Source organism: Botryllus schlosseri, chromosome 7 (assembly GCF_051294905.1).
Source record: "Botryllus schlosseri isolate E-star chromosome 7, Bs_hap1, whole genome shotgun sequence".
In the NCBI taxonomy this organism is placed as follows: Eukaryota; Metazoa; Chordata; class Ascidiacea; order Stolidobranchia; family Styelidae; genus Botryllus; species Botryllus schlosseri.
Window position 1 is genome coordinate 27297493 of NC_137242.1, and position 21383 is coordinate 27318875.

Consider the following 21383-nt stretch of genomic DNA (forward strand, 5'->3'; position numbering starts at 1 on the left):
TTATAATGCTTGAGACATTGTTAGACTGTTGTGAATAATGTTCGCTGTACTAGTGTTAGAAGTGTTTAGGAATATTGATTGTGTTGTGTCGTCATAATGCCGCGTATAATCTCTGGCCAGTGTGCTTACCTCGTGGCACAAGTTTAAGAAAGTTTCGAGACGTCGCTCGCTGTTTTGAACAGGTACGCTGTAAAATACTCTGCTGTGTGTTGGACTGGTGTTTGAATAAGAATCTCAAGCCGCAGGTAGATCGGATTAGATTCTGAGTTTTTCATCAGCCTTTCCTATCAGCTGTGCCATAAACGAGCCTACGTATTTAGGCGAAGCTCCAGTTAATCAAATTGATAAAATTGGTGAAAATAACGACGCCATTTTCTCCGGACCGCCGGGGCAATCAGAGCACAGGGCCGACGACCCGACTACTGTCGACCCGCAAGAATCAAATCGCCTTCCCGTTCAAAATTGTGTCGCGCCGTCAGTAAATGATAGCTCAGCTTTTCTGAGTCAATATATGATTGACGCGCAAATGACTTTGGTTGTTAACAAAATGAAGCGCATTACATACTACATATTACATTCTAGCATACATGAGCATCTGTTGACCATGGCCCAGCGTGCCGGCGCTGATTTTTCTGAGAGGAATGAATATATGAGCGCATTACATTCGATGCGTGTTACCCGTGTCTCTAACCTATGATTTCTAACCAAAATATTACGTTAAGATATGGTCGAATATGAATTAGGTCTTAGGTATCTTTTGCTTGAATTCGTTAATATGGGATTCATTCTTGTGCACAGATCAAATCAACTTATCCCACAATCGTTGAATTCGTCTAGCACTATATCTTATGGGATCACCTCGCGCTAATAATGGTTATATGTCCCACATTACTGAGAAATTATCACCGATTTTGTGCAATTACACGACACCTCTCATTGTATACACTCTAAATTTCTTTGGCGTTTATGAGACGGAAAACAAAACGCCAAAAGTGAGTCGATTTTTACCGCCTGATTGCGTTTCGTATTGCGTGTCACGCTTTTTTGCGTTTTAGGTAACGCTGTCGTGTTTAATATTGCCAAAGAGCTCAAAATGAAAACAACTAACCCTGACGTGTTCAAAAATGACGCAAAACTTGAAATGAAAACGAATTTTATTGCAAAAAGCACCAACTCATTTGAAACATAGGTGCAACGTGCAATGACATTACAAACGTTACACGGACATATGATGAGCAAGCGACATAATAGGAGACGACACCTGACATGAGGGATTCAAACACTTGAGCATGTAGGTTAAGGCTTGTGTTTGGTAAGTGTTAGATTTAGGATAATTTTCGAATCATTAAGACACCTGCTCAAGTGCTGCTTGCTAGGCTGTCATTCTACAATGCATCTATGCTCGAATGTTAGGCAACATTGCCATTATTACAAACCCTACAGCCAGAGTCGGACAACTAGAAAATTTTCAACTTTTTGAGACTAGTTTCGAATTATGCATACAAAGCTTTTTTCAATACTAGACAGCAATTAAAATTAGAACTAGTTTTTTTCAAACAGTTGGAATTATAGCTAGTATTTCTGAATAGGACTAGAATTAAAATTATATCTACTACTGTTTTTCAAATGTTGGATTTGAATTGGCATTATTTATAAAGACTTTTTTTTCTTCAAATTAGATTATAATTATAATTACTTAATTAGTGTAAAACTTTGAAACTCAGTCAAGATCAGTACACATCAAGTCAGATTTTATTCTCCTAAGCATTAGAATGGAAAATGTCTGTCTCAGAAAGCTGGTTTCGAACTATACAGCTCTTCTCCTACAGCAATTTCAGGTAAACCAGAAATTAGTTCAAATATAATTATAATTAGAGCTGAGAAGCATTTCCAAAATTGGATTAGAATTGAAATTGGAGCAGAGAAAGATTTCACTCCGTTTAGCATAATTTCTAGAATTATATAGTTGTCCAAGTCTGTCTATACCATTGGATAATCTGAATTCTCACAAACAGGCCTCACGGTATTTTTTTTCAAATTCGACGTACTTTGCCAATTTGAAAAAGTAGTTTTTTCGTCTTCGATAAGCGTCTTTTGAATAAATCCGAGGATCATAAATGATTTTGGATATTTAAGGTCCCAGGCATAGTAACAAGACATCAGGTCAATGACCATGCCTGGGATTCCTTGATCTTTTGTGCAGGGTATCATCCACCAACACCCATCCCTGATGAACTCCCGACTCATGGATGGCGATAAGTAGGTGCGGTGGGTCCAGTTTTAGGCATTCAACTTTAACATCACGTGCCTGAAACAATAAGAATGTATGAGTCATTCAATAATGCGTTCAATATTATCTGTTGTCAAAATATCAAATCATGACCACCATTACCGAACTAGATTGCTGAGAGACTGGCTAATAAGAATAGAACTTGGAGATCTGACTTCTTTACACACAGTTAACACTAACTGATGGCACGCTAAGAGTAATATCAGTAACGAAATACTTTCACTTTTTCCGTATACTCAAGAAGGTTCTGCCTTGGGCATTAGTCACAAAGATGCACCTTGCAATTGAAAAGGTGGGTGAAATTTACGGCATTTCCTCCATTCTACTGTTGTAGCATGGCTGACTACTTGGACCACCTCTGGACAGCCCTCTCACCCACAATACTCAGCAAGATGTCATGGCTCAAAATTTTTAACCTATAATTACCTGCTGTACTGCAATAGCGAGCAACTTTGATGTTGATTTTAAGCGCTTTCTGTCAATTCTTTTTGGAGGAATAGGAGACCTTTCACCTCTTTACTTTCATCTTCTTCCTGGAAAATATCATTTTAATAATGTTATGATTAGGTCACATGCATAACTCCATGTATCTTAATGGATAACTTGGTTGATACAATTGTAATAAGTTGAAATATTAGCTACGGTTTTCTTGACTTGATCTAAATCAGAGGATCACAAACTTTTTAGACCAGCGATTCCCAACTGCGACTCTCAGAGCCGTATGCAGCTCACATTAACTTTACTTCTACTGCTGATAGACTTCTTCAGATATTTGTCGGCGACGAGCTCTTGCACATATTACTAGCGTCAAGATAAAAGCTAATGGCGAAGCGTAAATGGCAGTAAGTTTGATACTACTCCGCGTATATTACCTGGCAAACTTTTTCATGTGTAATTATGAAGAACTACAATGCAATTCCATGGGTGGAACGAGGCAAATTATACCGATTCCATCCATATAGCTGGGTTTAAATCAGGTTAGTTTAACAGAGGGTTGTAATGACTCTAGTCCGATTCGAGTTACAATTTTCTGATGACTCGAGTCATTTTCTCAAAATACGGAAATGACCCGACTTGAGTCAATCTGTGTATCTTGACTTGGACTCGAGTCATTGCACATGACTCGAACCAGGTCACATGACTCGAGACTTAACCGGCCAAGACTTCATTGTAATTTCGAAGAATAGTAAAGTAACTACACTATTCGGGTTTTGTCTATTGGTACTGGTACTTGAAAATGTGACTAGAAAGTCCTAAAAGTGGGGAAAATTAGTATGTTATAAATGCGAACCATTCGATATCAACAAACAGGTATAAAAATTGGGTTTAACAAGACCTCAACTGGAAACTCAGCAGTCAAAACAATGACTTGGACTCAGACTAAAGTCATAATACCATGACTCGGACTCGACCCTCTGCTCGATGACTTGAACTTGACTCGGTGGTGAATTGAAAATGACTCGACAGTAGGTAGGTGAATGATAAATGATCTAGTATACGGTACTGACCGTTTCTCCAGACATTGCACCGATCATTGTATCCACGGTGGAAAGCATAGTGCGGTAGCGCTGTATGATTTCTGCTGTCGAGCACGATGTCAAAAGCTCGAATTCTTCTCGGATCTGAACATTGAAAAAGGGCATTACTATGTTATCATCAGTTATCACTCGGGCAAGTTTTTGCAACTTTTGCAACTTTTTTACAGCTTCCGACAGCCTCGCAGATACTCATAATCTACGTACCATGGTGTTTTAAGCTATTTGGAGGGATTTTATAGTGAAACTTTTCTCTATTTTTATAGCAAATTTTTACTGCAACTTTTATCAAATATTGCGTAAAAATGTGAAGGAGTGATTTAGTAACCATGCTATAAACTATTTTTAGTATTGTTCTACTCCCTTGGGTTTGCATAACGAAGAGCCATATGATAGGTTAGCTGCATCTCAGTGTTATCTATGACAGAATGGAGAGAAGTTTAATTCCCCCTGCCAAGCACAACGTTGCCCGAATAATATGTAAATAGATTGCTTTATTTATTCTGTCGTTTAAATTTGAAATAGTTTTCCCATTTCGCGAACGCCCAGGCGAGACCGCTGAAAATTACATTTCCACTGGGTCCACTTCTTCTGGTATTCCCGCATTGCATAATTTTCTTGCTGTGTGCCGGGATAAAATGTAATTTTGGGCGGTTTTGTCAGACCGCCAAATGGCGAAATAACAAATTTGACAGCTGTGCAGGAACTAGGTTTTACAACTGAGCCTTTCGAGTATCTCGTACCTTAATAATCCAACAAAAATTTTATATGCAACTTTTTACTGCAACTTTTGTCAAAATTAAATGCAACTTTCTCGCGATTAGTGCAACAAAAACTTGCCATAGTTATCACGTAATCACTGAAAATGAGAGTAAATTGAGCACATTTTCTCCAAGAGTTAACATACTCACTAGTTTCACATTGAAAAGATATGGAAATTTCCTTAGTATTTCTCGTACACTTTGTGTTGTCATTTCTGCCGATACATCGCGGCGCGAGCGATGCAATTTTCGAAACAGAACGCTGACCTTTGCCCAGTCCGGAGTATGTTTTGTATACTCTTTCATCAGACTTGCTTCGTTCCCAAACTCTGTTTGGCCAACGCCTTGAGGAAATATGACCCAAGGGTTACGAAAACAAGGAACTGATTGAGACCATGATAGATGCTACCTTCGATAGTGTATAATGGTATCTTGATCGTTTTCTTTTTCCTGTGACGAATGTTTCGTATCTTTTGTGAGAGTTTTTTCGAGAAACGTGTCTGTAATTGAGAAACTCGTTAAATGACTATAGGTCGAGAAACTTGTAATATACACTTACCCAGTGATTAGGCCCAATAAATTGCAGGCATGTATACTTTTGACAAAGAAGTCTCGAGAATTCGGAATATTCTCCTTTGGATGTCATATCACCTTGTGATAAGACATGGTATGCACACTCCTCCACAACAGCATTTATACAATGGACAACTCTTCCATGTTGCAATGCGCATGCAAAATGGGCACTGAATTTGGGTAATGTCATTTTCTTGCTGGTAGTTGCGATTCCGGGTTCACTACTTCCTGGATTTGTTTGAACTTCTTCCGCCTAAAATGTGATAGTACTCAATTTATGCGAGCATTCTATGGAATATAGTTCTGCAAATGTTCGCACCGAAACGCAAGTAGTTGATGTAGGCAAGACAGGCGAGTCCTCCGTACTAACTTCTCTTTCCATCTGAGTGAGTTCACTTTTCTGTAAAATATACTTCCATGTAAAGGTGAATGCAATAATTACTTTAATGAGTTCTACACACATCAAGAGCTTGTGATCGAGAAGTCATTGGATGTTCAAAATCACTATTTGGAGCATAAACATGAGATACTACATTGATCTCGCTGTGTTCGATAGACGTCAACCACTTCTGCAAGACAAGATTAGACGATAAATATCACTCACTTTCTACAATGGAAAATTCGTAGCTATGAATATGGAAACAATATACTCACATCTCTCAGGCTCATCAAACGACGCATGACACCCACTTTGAAATTCATTTTATTAAAATCATCATCCACCAGTAATCCAAAAGCCGAGCTACATACTTCATTTTCTGAAAGAAAATATATACTGTTTAGTCCCAAACGTATGAAACAATAATCACATCACTAGCTTTAACAGGACAAGCTTCAAAAGCACCACACCTGATCAACATTCTTGCTAATAATATACTGTGTGTCACCAATTTTGTGACTGATTTGTGGCCATGGATAGGTGAACTCAGAAAATTTGCAGAACTCAACAGCATCACTACTTTCTACGGCAAATGCATTGAATTTGGACTCGAAATGCAATACATTGAAGCGGCGGTATTTGCAAAATATACTCCCCGATGTTTGTACAAACGTTTTAACGCAATTGAATTCAGAGTAGCTGTTTTGACAAGAACCTAGACCAGTCTTTACAGTACATTACACCAGAACAGCACATGACTTCATTTTCATGTTAGAACAAAATAAGTAGAAATATTAAGATTTACATGGTGGTAGGAGCCTTGAATCACAGGCTGAGAATTCTTGATGGATATATACTTGGATGCAGAACAAGAAATTACACAAATATTTTCGGCATTATCGTTACACTTCTCGTAAAATGTATACATAAGTATGCACGTTGATGCAAGTATCATATGATGCAACGTTACCGGTACAACTCAAAATTAAAGAACAGTTGTAGGCTGTACCATCTGTATCTAAAGCGTGCAATCCACCAAGAAACATTGCTGCACGTTAGCAAATAATAGTCGAGCTGTTTACATGTAAAATGGCGCTATTTGGCATAACCTTATCAAAGAGAACCTACCTTAATATAGCTTTCTATGATTTGCGTGATCGATATACTTAACACTTACCGTTCAATAAGTCGATGTGTCTCTGCTCTATACCGTGTCCTAGCAGAAAATCGGCCAATTTTAAATCCATGGCGTCCAACTACGAATAACTCTAGCAGCCAACTTCACTCAACGGAAAATTCTGTGAACGTTCTCACTCTTCTAGCGATTGTCACACCATCGAGCGTGCGATACCACATCGTTTGTGACGTAATATTACGAGAAGAGGAAAATGAGGAATGAGCTCGATTTATCTCACCTTTATGTCACTCACGCGAAAACAGACGTCGCTCTCTCGCTATGCCGGTGTTTACTTCACATTCACGCATCTCGAGAGATGGAAAAAAGTCATATTGTGTTTTAATGTAACGCTTGGAATTTAGAGTGTATGGAATTGAGATGCGGGAAATCGGACTGGTCATTCGTTTGACCCGGGTGTGTGGATACGGGGTAAAGTTAAGAGGTAAACGCTTCCTAGTCCGAACAAACCTGCAGATTGGACGGACGAAGGTCTTAAGGCGGTCCTCTAAGCGATCAGTCCAATGTCCACACGATAGAACCTTTGACCGGTACCGCAGTCTCGTGTCGGATTTATATGCATTGACTGTATAATGTCGAGCGGCATCCTTTATGCCTACAACGTATTTTTATCAACCTTCATAGCTTAAGGGCCTCTGCTAAGTTAAGGTGTTATCGGTGACTTCAAATATTATTAACATTACGACCCTAATGTACTTATCTCAGCTCTATATATAGACCTATTGTAAAATTCGCTATTTAATGTGTCCTATCTTGTTCAGTCGAATAATAACTGAACAGCGTACATTGGTTTAGATTCATAGATAACGGACACGTGGATATTATGGAATAGACTAGTTACGGAAATCGTTTTTTTCAATTCGTGAACGGATACCTTATCACTAGGGCAATTTTTTTTTGACATGTCAAAAAAAGTCAAAATTAGGTCAAAATTGTAGCGTTAGGTCAAAATTTGTCAAAATTGTTTACAAAGTCAAGCATTTTTTGACCTCTGCATTTTGTTTGTATCGTAGATTTTGCGCTGTCGGTGAACTTATCATTTGATATTTTACAGCTTGTAGCCTACTTTATAGGCCTACCGTTGTAAACGGACCATCGTCTGCTCATTGTGAATCATAAATGGTCAAATGAAACAAATAGTGACATGGTTTTATGGTCAACGTACCGCAATATCCTAGCTGAGGCAAGACTGCTTGGACATTGCATGGTTCTTATATCAAGAAGCGCAAGCTGAAAAAATTGTGATATAGACAACATTGTCAGAATGAAGCAACACGGTTTGTCACCAGCAGTGTGCACACAACTTGAGTGTTGTCAGCCAACAAATGCTGCTGTTGAACGTTCTTTCTCCGTTCTTGGCAAGCTACGTAGTAAGGACAGACACTTTTTACCCGAGAATGTAGGAAAGGATCTTTCGTTGTACTACAACAAATTTTAATTATTTCCACCAGAATACATAATGTAACTACTGGAATTCTTCATAGGGCCAGATTTCGTTGAAATACTAGTTTTTCATATAAAAATCTGTCAGTTTTTGAGCCCAAAACGTTTTTTCAGGCCAATCTACTTTGTAAGGACAGATAGTTTCAACCAGAAATGAAGATAAGTAGTGTAATTTTATTATTATATGCGTAAACACCTAATTTGCATACGTGAGGTCAAAATTTGGTCAAATTTCAGTTTTTTTTGGTCAAAAAAAGTCAAAATTTAGATTTTTTAGGTCAAAATCTTTCGTTTTTTAGGTCAAAAAAAAATTGCCCTACTTATCACATAACGCGTATGTGAATTTCAGCTTTCGATATTAATACGGCACACGCTATATCGTCACGTTCAGGTTCCGCTGTTCTAAACCCAACGGTTTCTTAAAATTTCGTAACTTTTAGCAAGGAAGTGTAATTTCGCTATACAGATTTCTTGTTCAGCATAATAGCCATAAATCATCATTCGGTTCCACCATTAATGTGTCTAACCGGATTATGCTAATTTGCCCGAATATTATACTTTACCGATCATCCATAATGACGCATCTTTCATTCAAAGAACCCATTCGTAACTCCACATTGAGTAATGGTAGTCTGACGGCATTTCAAAACGTGATTTCATATGGATTTCAGCTTTCATATCATCGCAGACACATAACAGAGTACTCTGCTCTGTATGATAACATCACGCATTGATCAATGTGAGTTTGACAGATATTGTAATTACTCACTTACATTTCTAATCAATCATTAAATTGTTTTCGTTTACGCCAGACCTTGTGCACAGAGCATCTTTTCCGCCACTCCTAAACGCTTTCTGGTTTACTTATTGGCCTGACGTAATAGGGCATGTTACACGTCAATGTATAAGCTTGCAAGTGGGACGACTTCGGGACTATTTTTAATTATCGAGGCCGTGCTTTGTGGCATCTGTATCATGATTTAGCTTACGTATCAGTTTTTAATTTTATTATTATCTCTATCATTCAGCTTATTTCATTAATAGCTTACTAATGCTACCCTAGTTTTATGTTTCACGGCATCGCGTGCTTATGCTTACACAATACACACCCATTAAATTTCAGTTTCGATATAAATTTGAACAAACTACCATTGAACTGGCTCAAAACGTATCTTTCAAGTTTGAATCATTTTTACGTTCTTTAACAGTCTTATAATGACCCGATAACCAACTAATATCAATTCTGTACAACGCCATAACGCGCTGCTTTATCCTTTCTGGAGAGTTGATTGACTTGTGATGAATTAATGTTTGGCATTCGCTTTATAAAACTCAGCAGTACATATCAAACGCAGATCCGATGTCAAAATTACGCAAACCGATCCCTGATACACCGAGGATTTATTACTTGAATAGCAATTTAGCAGACATGTTTTGACTTACAAGGAGTTCGTTTGTTAGCAGACTTCCTGTCCAAGTCGCATTTACGTTCACCACGTGTAATTGTTTTTCCACTGTCGCCCTTGCTTGCAACGCTTATGGAATCGCAATTTAGCAGACGCGATTTCACCACGTGCTCGGGGATTCAAATTCAAATAAATAAAATGTACATTACGTAACGCTTCGATAGCAAGGGTAATTTCGCTATACCGCTCTTTGTTCAGAGATGCCGCGACACTTGCATAATCTCAGATACAATCATTAGGGTTCGTCATTGTTTCGTTAATACGATTATGCCATCCGCCACTTAACTGATCATAGGAGAAATACCGGGTTTTATGACCGGCAAGATTCTTCATCAAGATCAGTGATTCCCAACCTTTTCCGATGGCAGGGCCAAATTTAGAATTTCAGAGTACGGCCGGGGCCGCACGAATACCAGGGCACTGAAAGGAACCCAAAATAGTCACCAAAATATGAAAACTGGCATTGTTCCGACCATTCGCTTTCCGCGCTCCTGTTGTTCAGAACAATCAACCTTTGCTGGCTATGTCGGAGTAGTTTTATTGCCCTGGCGAGATTTCAATTCGTATTTTTGGAATCAGTGCGACACGTGCTTTCGATAAACACCGACATATCAAATTATAGCTTTCAATACAACATCCATTGTAGCAGTATATTTATTAAACTCGAAGACTTTTCGGGTGCCTCTTTTCAAGAGTTATCGGCACACTAAAGGGATTTAAAAGCAAAACCAAAAAGGCAAAGTATGACGCAACAATCAAAATCACAGACCATGAAATTCGCATCGTATCAATGGCAACAATAACAAACCAAAGTCACTCAACTATGACAAGTCGTCCGAACAGATTTTCATGGAGCGAGAAATGTTGCACAACTTGATGTTTTGTAGTAGGGCGCGTTGCGACGAACGCCGTTGTAGGTTGGATTATTTGGAGTTCGCGGCGCAAATATGACTGGATGTGCTGTGAAATGTCAAGAAAATGAAGCATGAAGGAAGGATAGCTCAAGAAAGAAGCAAAATAGTGTCTGATAGAGACTGTCCTGTTATATTTCGCTTCCCAAGAAATCCAATCCTCAACGTCGTCACTTCAGAAGAAGTGGGATCAAAGGTACAGTACCGTAGTATTAGTAGTAAGTCTACTGTAGTACATGTAGCGTTCGTAAAACGTCAAACATAGAGACGTTAAAGCTTTCACGTACGGTACCGTACACAATGAAATGTGGACTGTTAATTTCTCTAAAATAATATGGTGTGAAGTTAACTTGCTACAGTCCAATATTGTTATGAGTATACCAATTGAGTAAAATACTGAAATACAAATATGAAGTGTCTCAAGTGACCATCAGCTTTGATCATTGCCTAGTGATATGATATGTTCATGGTACATTCTTTGTGTCTTTATATTATCCTAATCATGGGTTATATTTTATGCAGCATATGATTTCACTGGGAGAATTCCACCAATGGAGAGAAGACTTTGGAATATCACTCTTGAAATTATTATTCGCTTGCTAACAAACCAGTCAAGGTGGTTGCTGTTGTTTCGGATGAGTCTTCGTGCGGATGTGGAAAGCGGCTGGCTGGTAAGATTCAATTGTACTGCTGAAGGTGAAGAGTACCATTACTTAGCAAATGTTGTATAATTCCGTTTGCAGATAGGAATGAAATACCATCTGCTGATAATCTAAGATCAGCCTTGAGTTACCCGTCAAGCATATTCAACCATCCGTCACTAATCACGATACCATATGATGTTGCGAGGACAGCTGCACACTGAACAGGTAAGACATTGTTTGATGCTGCACAACCTTTTACTCATTGGAAACCTTATTAGTCTTTTCTCCTCGGTCATGGTACAGTGTCGGGGGGGTTCTCACAAAGCCTGAATTTCTTGAAGTGGCAATATCATTTTCATCGTGTTGTTGTGCTTTGTCATTATCAGTGACCTTAAGCATTTTTCAAATGATTACATCCGTCAATAAATGAAATTTTCAATCATAGCCTACATGGAAACCAGTTGAAGCCGGCATTAGACTATCGAGCATACTTTGTATTTTAGCCATAAGCAGTTGCTGTTGTATGCAAAACGCATCCTTGATTTTCTCTTGTTTGGGCAGTCCACAAAGGGTGCACTCACAAATTTATTTAGTTTGGTACGAGATTAATTTTAGTGTATTCATTCATTTAGTATGTTATATTTTTATTCAGGTGTGCATGCGGGGAATTATCATGCAACATCAACAGAATTCATCGCTTCTTGTGAAACTGATGACGGTAGCTCAATTCCATATTCCTTGCGAACCCCAAATTGATGACTCGGAATATGAATGCATGGAAGTGTCTTATACTATCTGGCCCTGGCGGGTTGGACAATTCATCAATTGTTCATTTTTTGTGGTGCACTGGTCGATGTTCGTGCAGCCAGCCCACTATTATTATTATTTCACATTTAACAGTGGTGCTTCTCGCCTTTTTCAGGCTATGTGCACCACGACACTAATATTTGTAATGTTCATAAGTCTTTGTCTTTGTGGTAATCTTGGGGACGACTTCAATCTTTCGCACCCATGCGTCCCCTTCGAGGTCTTTGCTGCCGACTTCTAGCACGGCTCACTTTTCAGTCTGGGCTTTTCAATGCACTGCAACTGCAGTGAGGTCGGCGATGAGGAGCCCAGAGAAACCTCCGACAAGCCAGCCCACTGCGAACCGGTCCTATACCAATACCGAGAAAACCATTAGGAGAATGAACATACCGAGAATGCCATTACCAACAATGAACGTTAACGAGAATGGACATTACCGGCAGCCGTCAAGCATGTCTAGGTCTACATGCAAGCTGTTTCTACTGAATGAATACAATTCAGCCTGCAGGACTGTGACATGATATGTCGACATTTTTATTACTAGCACTTTTCATATTATCTTTTCCTGGAGTGTATAATGTATATTCCTCTTATTTACATGCTCCTGGTCAAGGTGGGGACCGATTAAAGTGACCTATCCAAATCATTTAGACACTGTTCAATTGTTCTCCTTATATTGCAATCTTGTGGTGTTTTGATCTGATGGAAATTTCAATAAAATGGCTTGGACTACCTATATTTCGTGTCATCCAAATACATGGATCTATCACAGAAAGCACCCATAAATTTGTTGTCTGATTTAGTATTGTTAAAGAGAAACGAAGAATCGTGCGAGAGAAAGCAGCTATGCTTGAAATGTGCTGCAAGGTCAGGTATAAGACGAAAAATAATAAAATACTAATTTTTACATCTGAGCAATTTGAAGATGAGGTTTCTACATGTTAAGTTTTCATCTATTACATAAAAGTTGCTGCAGACATGTGTTTAGACGCGGAGGCTAGTCAGAAATCCCGGTGCGAAGGGTTGTAGTTGTCTGCTTGCAGGTTGGTTGTCCAGTCAGTGAGTACTCCAGTTCCATTCGGCAATGATACGAGGTCATCGAATTCGTGCGGCTATGGTGGACTGTAAAACTGGACGGTCATGACCAGCAATAATCCTGCATCCCGACTAGTAATATTTTCGGTCTACGCCAAGATTGATATTGCAGCATATATAAGGTATATTTCGTTTGAAGGTGAACCATAAATAAATATTTCGTTTTAATATCGTTGAAATACATATTACAATCCTTGAAATCACACACAGCCAAATAATTCTCGAGAAATAACCGTTAAAAGTCGAAATATAAGGTCGGCAAGCACAGATTTCCATTACCGCAGGTTAGCGCCGACGGACTTTTGTGCAACATTTTGCGCTCCAGTACTCTCATAACATTGCGCTTATTAGTCGGACGACTTGTCATAGTTGAGTGACTTTGTAACAAACTACGAAGTATACGGACAGGTTGCCAGTAAATTCGGCCCTCGGTAAATTCGGCCAGTGAATTCGGCCCATGACCTCGGTAAATTCGGCCCTCCGAGAATATTGTATTAAAATGTATTTCCAACCGTTAACAAGAATTAATCAAATAATTATACTATTATTATGTGATATGGATGTCAGGGTATGCGTAGATCGCATAATCGTGGGAGATAGCGCGGATATTCACGGGGCCGAATTTACCGATGGCCGAATTTACTCGGTAAATTCGTCCCCCGGAGAATTTTGTATAAAAATGTATTACCAACTATTAATGTGAATGAATTACATAATTATTTTATTATCGAGTGATTTGAAGGTCAGGGTATGCGTATATCGTACAGTCACGGGAGATAACGCGGATATTTACGGGGCCGACTTTACTGACCACCGAATTCAATCGGTAAATTCGGCCCTCGGAGAATTTTGCGTAAAATTGTATTACCAACTATTAATGTGAATTATATTACATAATTATATTATTATCAAGTGATTAGAAGCTTAGGGTTAGGATTAGGGTTAGGTTAGGGTTAGGATTAGGGTTAGCTTAGGGTTAGGATTAGGTTAGGGTTATGATTAGGGTTAGGTTAGGATTAGGGCTAGGTTAGGGTTAGGATTAGGTTAGGTTAGGGTTAAGGTTAGGTAATGTTATTGTAACTGTTATTGTTACCCTAGCCCTGGCCGAATTTACCGGGGGCCGAATTTACGGAAGGCCGAATTTACCGATGGCCGAAGTGACCGAGGGCCGAATTCACTGGCCGAATTTACCGAGGGCCGAATTTACTGGCAACCATACGGACATACGGTACTATAGTAGCAGCACAATTTGTAAATAAACAATTACACGCACGGAGCAACACGCACTAATGAGAAATTTGTAGGTTATAGAGGAAATCTTTCTGTCTGCATAAAATAGGTTTGCTCAACTGAATAATAGTAGACTCCAACACTTTTAAATGAAACACAGACCTACCACGCGCAATGACAGTGAACATATTGTCATCATAGTGCTGTGCACAGGCAAGGTTTTCGCTCAGATGCTGACCGATTGACGAAGCATATGCTTGGTAATCATCATAGCAGTCTGTTTTTGCAGCCAATTTGCACTGACGTGCGAGCTCCGTGCGATCATTTGCGCATGTTTTTGACCGAATCAATTTTGGGATATGCTGCTTAATACGCTCAAACAATCTTTGAGATGTACGTCCTACATACCTACTATCACAGTGGCACTTGTATTGGTAAACAACATTACTTGCATCAAAGGCAGGAAGTACATCTTTTCGAGAGTTGGGTAACAAGCGTTTCGTCGTGTACACTACATGCGTTTTAACGCTGTAGTAGCAACGGTGAACAGCCGATTTAATAAGCTTTTCAAATCGGCTAGACACGTTACCTAGCCAAGGTAGGTGTAAAAATGCCGGGCATTTTTCTGGGCCATATTTTGGAGCTGTATCCGATTTTTTCAATACCCTAGAGATGGAGCATTTTAATATGTGGTCCGGATAGCCATTTTTGGAGAGAATCAAGTGGATATCATCCAATTCGCGTGACAGTTTTTCCGGTGAGCAGAGGCGCAAGGCGCGATTAACGAGAGATGAAATGAGGTTTAATTTACGCCGATTCGGGCAGAATGAATCCCAACGAATATAATGACCAGTGAAAGTAGGTTTTCTGTACACCGACGTTAGAAACGTTTGTCCTGATCTCTCTACTAAGACGTCTAAAATTATTCGGACGCTTGGGTCGCGAGCTATAGGACTACCAATTATGCTGCTTTTTGCCGGCTAAAGCAGTACGCATCTCGGCGTATTCAATCGTGAGTCATTTGTTGCACATCTATCCGTATATTGCTTATCAATATCCAGGGCGGTAACAGCACTTCATCATCCCCCCCCCCAAAAAAAAACGTTTCTCCTGGCCCCCCATAGGGTGATTGACCGAACTTCGAAGCCACCAGACCCCCTTAGGCTAGATGGCTGTTTACCGCTATTTATCATCTAAATCAGGTGTCTGTTTTAGGCAGCTTATATCGACAAATCGCGCAAAGCGCGAAAATTTTCTATAATTCATGATTGAATCGGTCAATATAATCGGGAATTGCATTTATATTGCTATCAATTTTTATCCTCTCTCTGCTCACGTAATCAAATTGACCGGTTGAGCCGAGTGAGTTGTGTTTGAAAAGGTAGGACCACTCAATAATAATTAAACATATTCGGGCGTATACCCGGTGGCAGGAACGAAACAGCACTTCGTCAGACTCCCCAGAACACTTAGGTCTTGAGCTCCCATAGGGTGATAAACCGATCCCCCATGCCCTGCCAAAATCAGGATCCTCATTTAGTGAGCCAGCGCCATGCGCGAAAATTTTCGATAATTCAAAATAAAATAGGTCAATAAGATCGGGGATTGCATATATATTACTATCAATTACTTGTCCTCTCTGCTCACGTAATCAGATTTACCGGCAGAGTTGAGTGAGGTGTTTTGCAAACTTTAGAGCCCGTAAATAATAATTAAAAATATTCAGACGGGCGGACCCATTGGTACGACTTCGTTACATGACGTTATTTGTTATTTCGTGACCTCCAGTCTGCTATATCAAAAAATATAGAATCGCCCAAACGTACTAAACTAAAAGATGCACATGATTTCAAATTGGTAGTTCTTCACTGGCATATAAGTCTTCTCTGCGGGATGGTAGCCTATTTGTCTCTTGACGTTCAGATTGCCCCGACAGGAACATTCGGCGCCAGTCATTTAGGCACATATGGTCAATTATACCTATATGTATTTTAAATATACATAACGAAGTTTTCGGTCAGCATAGGGGCAGTCCTTTTCGGCCAAGGTTTTCTCGCTGCCGATCGTTCTGGCACACTTCTTGGAGTCGCATGTTACATGGCCTAAATCTTTATATGTCTTCGTGCGGCGTGACGCGGTAATGGCTAACGCCGATATGCCCACTTCTATAAATCTTGCGTATTTTATCTTTGTCGAAGAGAACCCAATAATTAAGGTACTTGGAAACTTGAAATCGCGGGCAGCGCGAAAAATCTTTGAAAAAGTTGCATAAAATTTAATAAAATACTCCATAATGTATGTTAATTCTCCAAATACTTTTGGGCCCCCTTTGAGCTCGCTCACCCCAATTGGGGACTTGGGGTGCGGCAGTTACGGTCCTGTCAATACCTCTAACTATACCTATATCTATAGGTACTGCCCGTTCAACTGGAACGTTACGGCACATTGCATTGAAACAGCAGTGACGTTATCTTATCAGTCTACTCACGACTTGCCCGCAATCCTAATTGAAAACTCCAGACTCCAAGCCGAGCAAGAGTATTTTATAAATATATATATTTTTTCATAGATCGATTTCTCAATATTTTTGTAGTGGCCGCAAGAAGGCTAGCTGGGGGCCGCATGCGGCCCTCAGGGCCACGGTTGGGAATCACTGATGTAGCTATATCATTCTAACTGTAATCTGATTCGGAAAAGCTTAAAATGTGCTAGTTGTTCAACTCTGGCCGGCATGTGGCGACTCTGCAATTTCCCCAACGTCGCGTTTGTACTGGCAGAGACTACACGTTGAGTAATGGTGGCGATAGATGTGGATTGGCAAACAAGTTCCGAAATATACGGGCTCGAAGATAGCGTACCAGGTATATTTCAAGGCACATTTCAGCCGGTATCCTATCATATGGCGCCATTTGGCTTCCAAGGTCAAACGAACGATGATTCCCCGGATATGGCGCGATACAAAAGGTACGGGCATGATGTTGGACATGTTGGCGTATTTAAGCTTTCTACAAATAATAATTAAAATTATCCAAAACTAATTCTACCACTATGAAGTCACTGCTGAAATCCCGCATCGCGATTATCGATGAGTATGTGTGTACTGATTTGGAGGGCTGGTCAAAATCGAGTGCCTATAAGTGACTTCATTATGAATCGAGTATTAACCTTCGAGTCATTATTGCAGTATAAAAGATATGGAAGGTTCAAATATGTACCTTTTATGCGACCACAAAGAATATAATGTCGGTTCTACATCACGTAACGATAATTTGGTATTTTTTCGACCATGCTTATTTTGTTGCATCGTGAAAAAATGCTGTCAATTGATCAGGACTTCATAGATATGTCACTTCCCTTAATGTGCGTAGCTTTGTACTCAATGTTTCGTATGCTACGCAGAGTGGGTCAAAGTAGCCATCGTTGTTACTTGAGTAGAAGTAGAAGTAGGCTGAAGGTAACAGTCTACAAGTAAGTAAAAAGTAAGTGTTGTATACCTTGTTTTGTTTAGGAAACTGAAAACTATCAAGTAAAAGTAGAATCTAAAAGAAAACCACTTGAGGAAATAGTGCAGGCAGATGTAAAAGTATAAGTAGAAACAGAGCCTATACTTCATACGACAAATCGAGGTTTCGACGATTCTACAGTGGAAATACTACCGCAACTATAATTTTGTTGATAAATTAACTTTTACATCATCGCAGTCTCTTAGTACTCAACTCGAATAATTAGAATCAATACTCGATTCAGAATAAAGTACTCGAATCACGGGGCCCAGCCCTGCTGAGTATTATAAGGTTCGAATTACTGCGCGCACACACTTTTACTCACTATTCACTAGAAACGGAGAAATATACCTTGCTGAGTTTCCATTCGGAATCAACTACAACTTCGTGGATGCTGCAGTGATGCGTCTGAACGTAGGCGAAGCGTATTCGAATCACGTATTCGTCTCGTCCTTCGGCAGGCCGGTCACAAACGCACAAGTGAATTTGTATCCGGTGGAAGGCGAATTGGCGGACAGCATATGTCCCAAACCAACCTGCAATCGGTACGCACAAGAACAGACTTGTACAAACTACTTGGCTTTCGAAATTGCGCAACTAGAACTATGGCTACTCAATTTTCACATCTCGCAACTAGAACTAGAAGTACTCCATTTTCAAAACTAGCAACTAGAACTTGAACTACTCATTTTTCAAAGTCGCAACATGAAATACAGCTACTCACTTTTCGAAACTCAATATAACTATAGAATTACTCACATTTCGAAACTCAAAACTAGAACTACGGACGGAGATCATAAAGTTTGCTAATCCGGAAGAATGCTAATCGTATGATTAAAAATTGCTGAACCGGACGCATAAAGTTGGATAAGGTTACGCGCGATGATTATCCCGGCGTGGTACTGTTAATCCGGTGGTGGTGCGATACGAAAAATAAGTTATGGCCGTCCATTGTCAGGTTGCAGAAAGAAACGGTAGGCTACTGATAAATGACACTGCGACTGTAACAGGTGGAATTATTTTCATCGCTAAGTGAATGACGCGTGTAATCAAAACGCTACAGCGAAGAAACGGATTATAGAATATTTATAGATATATCGCTCTGCAGTGGTGCGTCCATTGTTGGTTTTGTTTAATGAAGTCATTACCTAGGATGCAATCGTCACCTTCATTATCGTAAATATTTCCGAGAAGGAATTTGACGCAGTGTATTCAACTCCTTTTTCCGGTTGCTAAATCATGAGATTAAAACTCAGATGTTTCAGCAGCGATCATCCAGCTTCCTTAATTCTGGGTTTCTTAAATCCTGATGAGCGCAATGAACTTTTTAATCAATCCAACTTTATGATATCCGCCCATAGAACTAACGACCTTTAAAAAGCCGTATCTAGCTAAAACACAAGCAACTGGATTCAATTGCGAATGAATTTTTGTTTTGTCGAATATAAACACTAGTGCAAGTTTCGACCCAAAAAATCCAGTGTCAAGCCACTGTTTGTAGTAATAGGCTATATCGGATGGTAGTTGTCCGTAGGTTCATACAACATATTTTTTGGAAAGTATTTACACAATTATGGCATAATTTTACTACTAACATAAAACACAACTTTTTTAAAGGCCTTTGTTTAAAACGCTGTTTAAAGCATGTTTTAAACAAAGTGTTTTAAAACACCGTTTGTTTTAAATGCAACCCTAGTTGACGACCAATTAACTAGACTGGAAGTTTGTGCAAGTCTGCATCCGAATCATTGCACAACATACATAATTACCATACCCTGTAAAATGCACCTTGCAGGTCGTTAGGAGTACCTGCGTCTTCAATTTCCTTTTCAACTGATAGCGATATTGTATTGACGAACCGATCAGGCGTGGCTGCAGTTAAACTATACGCGATATCTGACCCCAGGAATGTGAGGGGATGTGGGATTGATGGACAAATGTATCCGATCAAGATATTCATCAGGTTTGTTTCATGTGTTGATACAAGCCATGACTTATAATCGTGTACCAGGTGATTGATATGCACTATGCAGTATAATTTAAGTAATTGAGTAATATATTCATATTGAAATAAGCGAGAATATTTTTTGGGTATGATGGCCAGGAGATAGTAGAGAATTGAAAATTACAACTGCAAATTTAGTTTGTCCAGTTTATGGTATGCTGTTTTGAATTTAATTATATCAACATAGTTTTTTTTTCAAATTAAGTTGTAATTCGACTAACAGAATTATCAAAAACCTGGAAATTGAATTGAATTCCGATTCGAAACATGTCAACGACGGGTTTCACGAATCTCCGATGCAATCGAAGATGTCTACGAACGCTATTTCGTTTCTGTATTTTAACCCATTTGGTTAACGTGTATAGGTACAATTATGGCAACTATACATGGACTTATTCTGAGGGACCACAGCTGTCGCATGGCAGGGTTAGGTATTCGGCGGACCACGAAACCTTTCGATTTTCGACATCGGTTCGCATTTTCAGCTCCGTGCCAGAGAAACAATGTCCAACTTGGAATGATGTGAGAGGTAAGGACGAGCACGAAACATACAAGTAATTGACTTGCTAACTCCAATCCGGTGCAGGAATATTTTTGCAATACTACAATCTTTATCCGGCTATGTGGAAGTACGACATCATCGATCTTCACTCGTATGGCGATATCAAAAAACGATCCAGCATGCTGTACGACTCTATGTTCAATACAGAGTTCGCGAGTGCCAGGTAACGTAGATACGATTTTGAAGTAATTCCGACATACGCTGTGATAGCGATGGTGCGAGCCTTTTCTTCACGTTCATGTTTGATGCGCTAATGCAGGCAGGTTTATTATGGCTCCATCATACGTTGGCAGTACGAATGTTGATTCGACATAAAACGATGAAAACCTTGTACTTTTCATCATTATACTGATTTTGCATGAAAAATCACCCTGTTCAGGTTCCCACCAGAAATATGGTACAAATGGCCCATTCTACCAGACAAAGTACTTTCAGTAGATTCTGCCAACTTGCACCATTTCCTCAAGTGTTTGCGATTTTAGTCTACTTCCACTTCTACTTCAGCTTTTTAAGCAAAGTTATAGGTCTAGAATAATTACTTCTCTACTTACTTGAAAATCGATACTTCTGCGACGTGTATAGATTACTTGAATAAAACTTTTCAAGGTTACATCTATACTTGTAGTTGCATACCTACGACGACGACTGTGACCACGTCGGCCACAGTGGCGCTTTGATGTCCTTGCGCTTTCGAAAACCACTCTGTCCCGCAAGTATTAGTCACATTTATACCTTTACGAAAGTCTAGAGTTTGAAATTAGCAGTATGATGTTACATAACGACCTATGTTCGTTTTTGCGTTCATGTTCGCAGCCAACTTCTTATATAAATGTTCGTGTTTAAGCGGTCCAGAACCTTTCACCTAATGCAATGAACGCTGACTGATGGAAGGAACCATGAAGTCTCGTTCGATCCATTTCTCAGGTAGGCTATATGCCAACGAGCAGAGAACTTTCGGCCGGCAATAAGCTACTCATTAAAAAC

The 21383-nt window shown here is 39.5% G+C and overlaps 2 protein-coding genes and 1 long non-coding RNA gene across 5 annotated transcripts; 2 read left to right on the forward strand and 1 right to left on the reverse strand.

Moving 5' to 3' along the window:
- Window positions 1–1136: 1136 nt before the first annotated feature.
- On the reverse strand, window positions 1137–7079 carry LOC145443135 (uncharacterized). 3 transcript variants are annotated; one of them, XM_080321132.1, is made up of 10 exons: window positions 6716–7079; window positions 5814–5917; window positions 5621–5728; window positions 5479–5559; window positions 5146–5412; window positions 4996–5086; window positions 4854–4930; window positions 3799–3912; window positions 2717–2823; window positions 1137–2308 (listed from the first exon to the last, which is right to left on the reverse strand). In XM_080321132.1, the coding sequence occupies exons 1-9, from the start codon at window positions 6783–6785 to the stop codon at window positions 2755–2757; spliced, it is 981 nt and encodes a 326-aa protein (XP_080177258.1). In that variant the 5' UTR covers window positions 6786–7079; the 3' UTR covers window positions 1137–2308; window positions 2717–2754. The 3 variants fall into 3 exon arrangements, with proteins under 3 accessions (XP_080177258.1, XP_080177256.1, XP_080177257.1); XM_080321130.1 differs by having other exon boundaries at window positions 4737–4930; XM_080321131.1 differs by lacking the exon at window positions 5621–5728 and having other exon boundaries at window positions 4737–4930.
- Window positions 7080–10441: 3362 nt separating this feature from the next.
- Window positions 10442–12740, forward strand: LOC145443278 (uncharacterized). The gene is made up of 4 exons (XR_013916367.1): window positions 10442–10749; window positions 11076–11224; window positions 11297–11422; window positions 11850–12740. It is a non-coding gene; the product is annotated as an uncharacterized LOC145443278 (long non-coding RNA).
- Window positions 12741–18019: 5279 nt separating this feature from the next.
- LOC145442678 (uncharacterized) lies at window positions 18020–20589 on the forward strand. Its single transcript, XM_080320661.1, has 4 exons — window positions 18020–18377; window positions 19628–19795; window positions 20203–20366; window positions 20424–20589. Exons 1-4 carry the CDS (start codon window positions 18235–18237, stop codon window positions 20564–20566), a joined length of 618 nt encoding a protein of 205 aa, XP_080176787.1. The 5' UTR covers window positions 18020–18234; the 3' UTR covers window positions 20567–20589.
- The last annotated feature ends 794 nt before the right edge of the window (window positions 20590–21383 follow it).

Coding starts and splice junctions, on each gene's coding strand:
- LOC145442678 (XM_080320661.1), top strand. CDS start 18,235: ATGCGTCTGAACGTAGGCGAAGCGTATTCGAATCACGTATTCGTCTCG. Junction 19,796..20,202: donor CCGATCAAGATATTCATCAG/GTTTGTTTCATG, acceptor TAACGTGTATAG/GTACAATTATGGCAACTATA. Junction 20,367..20,423: donor AACTTGGAATGATGTGAGAG/GTAAGGACGAGC, acceptor AATCCGGTGCAG/GAATATTTTTGCAATACTAC.
- LOC145443135 (XM_080321130.1), bottom strand. CDS start 6,785: ATGGATTTAAAATTGGCCGATTTTCTGCTAGGACACGGTATAGAGCAG. Junction 3,913..4,736: donor ATCTTTTCAATGTGAAACTA/GTGAGTATGTTA, acceptor TTCAATGTTCAG/ATCCGAGAAGAATTCGAGCT. Junction 2,824..3,798: donor GTGCAATGTCTGGAGAAACG/GTCAGTACCGTA, acceptor GATATTTTCCAG/GAAGAAGATGAAAGTAAAGA.